General features: G+C 56.5%; 1 protein-coding gene across 1 annotated transcript; it reads right to left on the bottom strand.

Annotated features, from left to right (window-relative positions):
• Positions 1 to 391: 391 nt before the first annotated feature.
• Positions 392 to 1,102, bottom strand: LOC134386986 (class A basic helix-loop-helix protein 9-like). The gene is given in 1 exon segment (XM_063109154.1): positions 392 to 1,102. A coding segment is annotated over 1 exon segment (711 nt).
• Positions 1,103 to 9,475: the final 8,373 nt, after the last annotated feature.

Below are 9,475 nucleotides of genomic sequence, written 5' to 3'. Positions count from 1 at the left end.
GGGGAAGGGGACCCCACACTGCCATCAGACCAGGCCAGGTGCCCACCCACACCCACACACGGGTCCCTCCCCGGCCAAAGCCATCATTCTCCTAAAAAGCGGCAAGAGAAAATAGCGCTCAGAGGCACAGGAATGCAAAGACACTTTCCAAGAAGCGTTCAACAAGTCCAAACGTAGGAGCCAAGCAGGATCCTGCTCCTTTCTCAGAGCTGCCACCCCAGGCTGGGATGTGGGGGCGCAGTCCCAGTCCGCGGACTCCCTGGCCGCTGGCAAGGCCGCCTCCCTCCCCCCTCAGTCCTCAGCCCACTGGCGCTGTCCAGGACGTCTGCGCAGTCTTTCCTTCTAGTCACCCTGCCAGGCCGCCTCCCTGCAGGCCTGCTCGGTGGCCGGGTCAGGAGAGCTCATAGCCCAGCCCGGGGCCCGCTCGCAAGTAGCCCCGTGGCCAGAGAAGCGGCCTGGCCGAGGGGGCCCCCGGACATCGGCGCGAGCTTCCCCCGGAGGCCTGGGCCAAGCCCGGCGCCTCGGCCACCGCCCGGGGCCGTGCTGGGGGCGTGTGCGGGGAGCACGAGGCGCAGCGCGGCGCGGGCGGCACCAAGGGGCCGGCGGCGTCCCGTGGCGCGAGGCCGGCCGCCGCGGGCGGCGTTGGGCTGGAGCCCGCGTCCCCGGCGCCCCCGCCGCGCGCGACCTAGCGGCGGCACTCCCGGTGGCCGCAGGGCCCGCGGGGCGCGGGGCCCGAGCGCAGCACGAGGGAGAGCGCGGCGATGCGGTGGATGGCCCTGCGCAGCGTGGCGATCTTGGACAGCCTCTTGCCGCCCGGCTCGTGGCGCAGCGCGCGGCGCAGCGCGTTGAACGCCTCGTTGTAGTCCAGGACGCGCCTGCGCTCCCGCACGTTGGCCGCCATGCGCCGCGCCTTGGAGCGCGCCGGCCGCGCGCGCTGTCGGGCCGCCGCCTCCTCCGCCTCGCCCAGGCCGCGGGGGGCGCTGTTCTCCCTCAGCACCCCCAAACCCCTCCCTGCCTCCGGGCGGGAGCCCCCCAAGTCCTCCGCGGAGGCCTCGGCGCCCTTCAGGCCCCTGAGGCCTCGTTCCGGCGCGCCTCGGAGCATGGCCTCCTCCCGGGCCCTGCAGCTCCGGCTCCGGCTCCGGCTGGCGAGGCCGGCGGTCCCTCCGAGCGCTGGCTCCTGCGGGCTGGTGGACACTCCCTGGACAGGCCCTCTCTAGCTGGGCTTTATGGCCCCACATGGCTCCCCGCCCGCCCCATCCCTGCATCTCCCTCCTCCTGCTTTATTACCTGCCCCCAGGTAGGTTGGCGAGGGAGGAACCGAGAGGAAGGAAGCAAGCGAGGCAGCAAGCGTGCAGATTCTTGCACGTGGGGACCAGGCGGGCAGCCTGGGGCGGTGCTCCGGCCCCCCGGGAGCTCCCTCTGCCTCACTCCAGGGCGTCTCTGGAGTGACTGGGTTCCACGTTCTTCCTCCGCACCCCAGAGAGAGTGCCAAGTTTGGCCTCTGGGCAGGAGATCTGATAGGCTCCCAGAAGGGTCGCAGTGTGGTGGGTGTGCTTTAAGAACGTTGAAAGTTCTAGTGAAGTCCTGTGGGCAACCACAGAGTTGTCACTGAGGAAAAGCATGACTGTCCCAGCAGGACTGATAAGAGAGGGCCGAATAAGATAGAGCAGAGTCCTGCAGGTAAGACTGACTTGGGGCTTCTGGCTTTTTCAACCTCTGGAGTGAGCCTGGCGGGGATTTGGGGTTTGGGTTTTGATTAGGCCTGACTCTCCCCCTGCCTCCCGCTTCTGCAGGCAGAGCTGGGCTGAGTCAGCAGCCCAGGGTGATGGAGGATTCCTTTGTAGCCTCTGGGTCCCCTTGTAGTACTCATCAGGGGTACCTTTTGTGATCCAGGGTCCTTGGGCAACCCTATCTCATGACACAGCACTGTCATGTTAGAATCTCAATGAACACCTTCCCCCCCCCCAGGGATTTGAAGTTTAAACGGGGTCTCAGAAAAAGAATAATGCGTAATCCTAGAGAAGGACCCCTAATGGAATTCCAGGCATTTGCATGTGACTTATTGGAGCACATCAAGGTCAACTTCATTCCCAGCCACAAATCCAAATGCCTCTAAAATGCCTTCAAGGCCTGTTGTGGCATCAGCCAGGATAGGTTTGCAGTTTACATCCCTCTCGCCAAAGAACATTTACAATAACCTCACTATTTCAAACTGTGACTTTCTCCACGGATGAAAAGAACAGAATGTATGTATTTATTCATGTGATTGTCTTGCCCATTAGACTGGCCATTTGTATTTCCCAGGCTCTACTCCCCCAACTCTGCAATGTATGTAGAATTATAAAGCTGCTAGAACTGGATGTTTTGTCCCCTCAATCTGTTTCCCACCTTCCACACAACACACGCACACACATGCACACACATGCACGCGCACGCACACACACACACACACACACACACACACACTGCGTGCCTCCCTCACGCAGGATTCTGTGCAGCGCGTGGGCCATGGATGTCTGAGTGCGCGTGTCTTTCCATCCAGCTCAAGTAACAGGATGTCAGTCTCCCGAGTCTGAGTAAGACGCAAGGATAGGCCAAAGCCCAGGCAGTCTGGCTCTTAAGTGTCACATTCCATGGCCACCTCTCCTCCCACCCCCACCCCATGCCCATTAGACCCTCAGTGGCACTCTGAGTCACTGCCCTGTTCACCCAGATACTGAGGCCTAGGGCCTCAGAAAAGTCTGGCTCCTGGATTCAAAAATGGGCAGACCAGGAGGCAGCACATGACCTTTCAGTCCCAGAAGGGCCAGGGGGGAGAGGAGGTTTGGTGTGTGAGAGATCTCCCCCTCCACAATACCCCCCAGCCAATGGCTTCTGTGTGACCTTGTGCCAGTCATGCCCCCCTCTCTGCACCTCAGTTTCCTTTTCTTTACATGGAAGACGTCCTCTCTAAGAAAGAGTGTAGGCAGGGCCAGCTACATAATATGCTGGGCCCAGTGCAAAATGAAAATCTGGGCCCCTAGTTCCAAAGTATTAAGAATTTGAAGATAATGACAGCACAGCATTAAAGCAAACCCAGGGTGCTTCTAAGCATGGAGCCTGAGCCACTGTACTGGCCCGCTGGCCCTGAGTGTAGGTGATGAGCTCAAGCGTTGGGTCTTAACTCACCTGGGTACCTGACTTGGCCACTTTCAAAGACCTTGAGAAGGCGCTGAACCTCAGTTTTATGCCCGCAAAGTGGGAGTGAAAGCAGCCTCACAGGACTCAGTGAGGTGGAATCACGTGAACAGCAGGCATCAAGCGGTGCTGTGTCTGGTTATCCTGAGAAAGACTAGAGCCCTCCAGCCTGAGTGTGACCATCAACAGGGCACCATGACCGACGATCGGGAAGAAGTAGATGGGCAAGCCCGGAGCACCCCCATCTCAACAGAAAGATGGAGGTGTCCTCTCCAGGGAAGCCTTCCCTCCTCTCTGATCCACAGGGCAGTCTTGCAGCAGGGAGGGTGCCAGTGGTTGATAAACAAGCTTAAACTGCTTCCAGCACCATTCCTTCCTCCAGTGACCCAGCGTTCCTACAACTTACAGTCCACCATGGACAGGATGCTGCTTAGTAATAATTAATAAGAAGAACAATAGTCATCCTAATAGTATCGATACTGGCTTCTACTGAGCACTTATCATAGGCCAAGCATTGTACTAAGTGCTTTTAAACATACATTATCTCATCCTCACGACAATCCTATATGGAAGGCCCACTATTGTAATACCCATTTTACAGACTAGAAACTGAGACTCAGAGAGTGTTAAGAATCTTGCTCCAAGTCAGAGGGCTGAGCTGTGGCCAAGCCAGGATTTCAAATCAGCTGGCGTGGCTCCTATTCAAAAACCAAGCTCTGGACCTCTCTGGGCTGGGCCTGTGTCTCAGCTCAGGGAGCCCCCCACCCCAGCACCCAAAGAATCACTGACCACAAGTAGCTATTAGAGGCCTGGCATCTGCCCTTTGAAATAAAATCCATTAAGACCTTTAAATAGTTTCAAACAAATGTGAAAATTAAAAAGGGTTTGGCTGATAAAGAGAAAACCTGGAAGGCGAAGGCCAGCAGGGGAGAGAGATGGAGAGTCCCCCAGGTGGAGAGACGAGCAGGAGAGAATATGCACCAGAAGCCAGAAGAAGGCTGGAGCAGCCCAGCTGCCTGCCTGCTGGGACTGAGATTTGCTGCCTGGGGTTTTCTTGACTAATTCTAACTCTGACTGCCTGGGCTGGACTGATGGCTGCTGGGATCCCAGAAGAGCACCAGAGAGCAGAAGAGACAGGCCAGTGCCCACCTGCTGACCCCTCAGTGGGTGAGCAAGGACCCAATGAGCCAGGAGTAGCCTGAGGGGATTCAGGATCTGCCTGCAGCTCCCTGCCTGCATTTACCAGGAAGGCTCTGGGCCTCTTTGCCTGTCACATTCAGGACCGAGTTTAGGTGCCAGCAGAGGATCCTCTGCCTCAGCTGCTCACTAACCTGCAGAGTGCCCTTCTGCACTTCTTAACTCAGTCTTAGAAGTTAGCACATCACATTGAACTTTTCTGTTCATGTTGGGTCCACTTCTAGGTCACCTCTGGATTCCCAGTTCCTAGCACAGTGCCTGGCACATAGCAGGTACAAGAAAACATTTGCTGAATGTTGAATAAAAGGTGTAACACCTGATACTGAGGAATTCATGAAACTGGAAATTCCACACTGATCTGATCAAGCAAGCTTTATATTCAAATTCAGTAAACACTTATTGAGCACCTGCTAAATACCAGATCCATGTGCTATGGACTTTCTCATGCGTTGGGAACCACAAACACCTATTTACTCATATTAACTCAAGTTAAGCCTAAAAGGCTCAATGTTAAAATGGAAGGAAGTAAACCTTGCAGCCAAATAGAAATGTTCTAGAGCTCCCCACCCACCCCAATCACCTGGGGGAAAAGTGACAGTTGTCTCAAAGCTGTGGTCCTGAAAGTGTGGTTGTAGTGGCTTCAGCATCAAGCAAAAACTTCTTGAGCCCCACCCCAGATCTGCTGAATTCAAAACCATCTTAACGGCAAAGTGGTTTGAATGCTCAGAAAAATATATACAAATATCTTTGTCTTCCAGAGTCTAGTTCAGTGGTTATTAAATTTCAGTTTGCATAAAAAAGACTGTTCAGGCTTAAATGCATAATGCTGTGTGTTCTGTAATTTAAGTCCTATTTAAGGATAATGTTGATTACACGTAATTTTCTTCTTGATCATTATCTTTAGAGCATCCCCACCCATGCCTTGGATGGAGAGAAAATCCATCGCAATAGACAACCATGGGCCTCAAAAGGAACCAAACAGCAATAGACAATCAGTAAGAACAAAAATGAGATTGAAAAAAAAAAAAAAATGAGATTGAACGTCAGTTTCTCCGCTGGCCGGCTAACACGAAACCCGCAAATCGACTTGAAGAGGAGATTAGTGCGGCTGACCGGTGAGCTCGCTCAGTAAGCTCAGTTGCTGATACGCCAAAAAAAAAAAAAAAAAAGTAAAAGCAAAGCAAATATCCATCTTGGTGCCACGAGCAGGCCCAGACTCCCACCCTTTCCCCCAAAGTCTGCTTTTTCCTTCCCACGCCTCGTACATTTCCAGGCGGGCTGCCCGGCCCTTCCCTGCCCGCGTCAGGAAGTGGCCGCGGCTGCAGGTTGACAATGCGGCGGCCACGCTCTCTTGACACCCGGCGTGGCTCCCGGGAGGCCGAGGGGCCCCGTGTGATCCGCGGCTGCGGTCCCTGGGGGCTGCGGTCCCGGGTGGCTGCGATCTCGGGGGGGCTGTGGTCCCGGGGGGCTGCGGTCTCGGGGGGGGGGGGGCTGCGGTCCCGGGGGGCTGCGGTCTCGGGGGGCTGCGGTCTCGGAGGGCTGCGGTCTTGGTGGGTTGCGATCTCGGGGGGGCTGCGGTCCCGGGGGGCTGCGATCTCGGGGGGGCTGCGACCTCGGGGGGCCTGCGACCTCGGGGGGCCTGCGGTCCCTGGCTGCTGCGATCTCGGGGGAGCTGCGGTCCCGGGTGGCTGCGGTCCCGGGGGGGGGGGGGGCTGCGGTCTCGGAGGGCTGCGGTCTTGGTGGGTTGCGATCTCAGGGGGCTGCGGTCCCGGGGGGCTGCGGTCCCGGGGGGCTGCGGTCTCGGGGGGCTGCGATCTCGGGGGGGCTGCGGTCCCGGGGGGCTGAGCACCGCGCGCACCAACTTCAAAGGCAGCGGCGGGGCAGGTGTTTCCGCGGCACCTGCAGCGGGGCCACCCGTCCCGCCTGGAGGCTGGAGTCCGCCCACGCCCGGGGGCGCAGCTTCTCCGGGCCGGGCAGGGCCGGGGTGGGGGGGGGGGAGGCAGGAGGCGGCGGCCGTGATTTAGGGCCGCGAAGGTGCCTATTACCGCCCATTACAGCCCGGCTGGGCCTGGATTGCAGAGATTCCTTCTCTCCCTCTGCAGGTTCCGGCGTCGCTCCCCCGAGGGGACAGAACTCCCACCTCGGAGAGAAACCCCGGGCGCGACCCACGGGGTCCCGAGAGCTCGACCATCTCCCGATAGTGGGCCGAGGTGGCCGCCGGAAAGGCCAGCAGTCCCCTGTCCCCAGCCGAGACCCTCTGCGTTTCACCGTAGACACAGGCTGGTGTGGAAGACGTTTGGATCCCGCAGATCCGGGCTCAGTTTCGTCTCTGCACAAACGTACTGGCTGCCCTCTGATGTAGTCACTGGTGTAGGGCTGTGACTGAAACAGACAAAGCCTGTCCTCGCGGAGATCACGTTCTCTCCAGAGAGCAGACGATAAAGAAAATAAGTAGTTCATGTAGTGAATAAGTACTACTAGAAGTATATCAGACGGTGGTAAATACTCCAGATAAAACATCACCAGGAAGGACAGGAAATGTGACTGTGCTAGTGTCAGCTGGGGGAGGTGGGGTCGGGCAATGCCCCCCGAGAGGGTGATATCTGAGTAAGGACTTGAAGGAGAAGAGGCGTTGCACCCACCTCGGGAAGAGCGTCCAGCAGCAGGACCCGCATGTGCAAAGGCCCTGAGGCAGGAGGGTGTCTACAAGTTCCCGGGACAGCAAGGTGGCCAGTGGGGCTGGTGCTGAATAAGAGGTCAGCTCAGATTGGTGACAGGTACATGATGGTTCGGCTTTTACTTGGCAAGGGATGGGAAGCCATTAAACATTTATTTCATCCCTCACTTCATGGATCTTTTAAAAACAAAAGAGAAACCGTTCGCTTTCTCTTCCTCTGACTGCTGGATGAGCACTCGCTCCACCCCACCCCTCTCCAGGCAGCCCCATCTTTTTCTCTTGGTGTCCTTCCTCCCTCCCCAGGTGTCCCTGCCTGTGCTCCAGGGCCCTGCCCCCTCTTCTCTCCTGCCTCACTCCCTCTCTCTTGGGGACCCTGCTCCCTCAATTACCGCATCCTCAGTTTTACCGCTTTCCTTCTCCACTGGCTCCTTCCTTGGGAATACGAATGTGCTCGAGCCGTTTTCTCCAAGTTAGTCTTTCCCTGCACCCTGGAGTGTCTGCTGCTCCCCTCGCTTTCTCCCCTGCCTCAACTCATGGGCGGTAGAAGCCTGGCTCTTGCCACCCCCAGCCCCAGTCTACCGAATCCTTCTCTTCCATTCATCCCCTGTGACCTCAGCAAGGCTTTCCTGCTCGGTTAAGTTACACATTTATGGAGCGTGTACTGTTCGCCAGGTCTTGGGTTGGGTGATGAAGATGCCGTGATGAACGGAGCTGGCCTGGCTCCTGCCCTCCGGGAGCTGGCCGCTGCTGGGGAAAGCCAGCGTGTGAACCAATGACTTCCACAGCATGAGATAAAAGAATGTGCGAGGCTTGGAAGGGGTGCAGAGGAAGGAGGGTGAACTTCTCTGAGGAGCTGGGAGAGATTTTACCGGGGAGGTTATGTCTAAACTGGATTTCAAAGGATGAATAGGAGACGGCCATGCACACAAGGAGCGGAAGGGCACTGAAGACTGAGGGAACAGCATGTGCCAAGGCCTGGCTGTATGAGCCTTCACAGAGTGACGCGGAAAATACAGCAAACTGACTTTGCCAGACCACGAAATGTGAGACCAGGGAGTGACGGGAGATGGGGCTGTGGGTCGCTAGGCATCAGGCCAGAAAGCTTGGCTTTTGTCCTGCAGGTAGCGGGGTGCCACAGAAAGTTATCAAGCTGAGGAGTGACATAGTCATATTTGAAGTGTAGCTGTAGCTCCTGTGAAGGGTGTGGAGGATGGGACCAAGACAGACTCCAGTTAGGAGGCCAGGATCCGGGAGAGAGAAGGGGCCTGAGCTCTGCAGGTGGTTGTGAGAGAGGGGACCAGAGGCAACACGTGTTTGGCAAGTAGAATTGGCACGTGGGGGTGCCAACTGGATGTAGCAGTGACAAAGGGGGGGTGTTATCTCCATATCTGCCTTCAAGACCAGAGGCCTGGCATTTCTGAGCAACCCCTAGTGATGGACTCTCTGAACTAAGGTCAAACTATGGACATGGGAGAAGGCCCAGGTAGAGTGAGAGAGCCGATGGCATTATGGTCATCTCTTCCTGGGGCACCAGGAACCTGGCATCCGGGGCTTGTGGTGAATGTTCTTTGTTGCTGTGCAGCCTTTGAAAAGTCTTCCTATCAGGGGAGGTGCCTCCATCGTGAGACTCTGGGTGGCAGAGATTTCTGGCAGATAGGACAGACAGCAGTCCAGGCACTTGACTCCTTGACTTGAATCTGCACAGGTGTCCCAAAGAAACAGGCAACAGTGGAGAAATCGCTCAGCCAGGGGCAGGGCAGGTGGCCTTCAGTGCCCTGTGGGGGCATCCAGAGGGTCCAGCTGTGCAGTTTCCTGTAATTCCCATGAGTTTCCCAAACTTAATTCCCCAGCCTTTCTTTTCACTGATTTTGTGAGCTACCTCAGAGTGCCCAACAACTCCCTCTTCCTCCTAAGTGATCAAAGTGCGTTTTGTTGTTTACGACCAAGAATCCTGACAACACAGAGTAGAGAATAAAAACCATCCTGTTCCTCCTCTCTTACCCCCAAGCCAGTCCCCTGTACCTGCCATTTACCAGCTTCAAGAGCTGGGGCAGGTGACTTAACCTCTCTGACCCTTGGTTTCCTCATCTATAAAACGGATTAGTAACTGCCTTCTAAGGGAGTTGTGAGAATTAAATGACACCATGGACAGAGAGCCCTTGGCGTGGGACCTGGTATATAGCAGGCATTTAATATCTAGTTATTATTATGATTTTCCTCGTTCTGGCAAACTTACTCAACACTCGGGGTTCTTTCTTCCAAGCTCAGGCACACGTTCGGCTCTCGCCTGCCCTCACTCCCAGTGCACAGAGCAACATCCCTCAACCAAGCACCTCCTGACAGCTTGTTCCTTCTTGGTCTGACGCCAGAATTTTTCTTGGCCCTTCACCTACACTCACCTGTGCCGGGCCTCCAAACACCCAA

This window comes from Cynocephalus volans, chromosome 10, assembly GCF_027409185.1.
Source record: "Cynocephalus volans isolate mCynVol1 chromosome 10, mCynVol1.pri, whole genome shotgun sequence".
Classification (NCBI taxonomy): domain Eukaryota; kingdom Metazoa; phylum Chordata; class Mammalia; order Dermoptera; family Cynocephalidae; genus Cynocephalus; species Cynocephalus volans.
The sequence above is the reverse complement of the archived record's forward strand: the minus strand, read 5'-3'. Positions and strand labels throughout refer to the sequence as shown.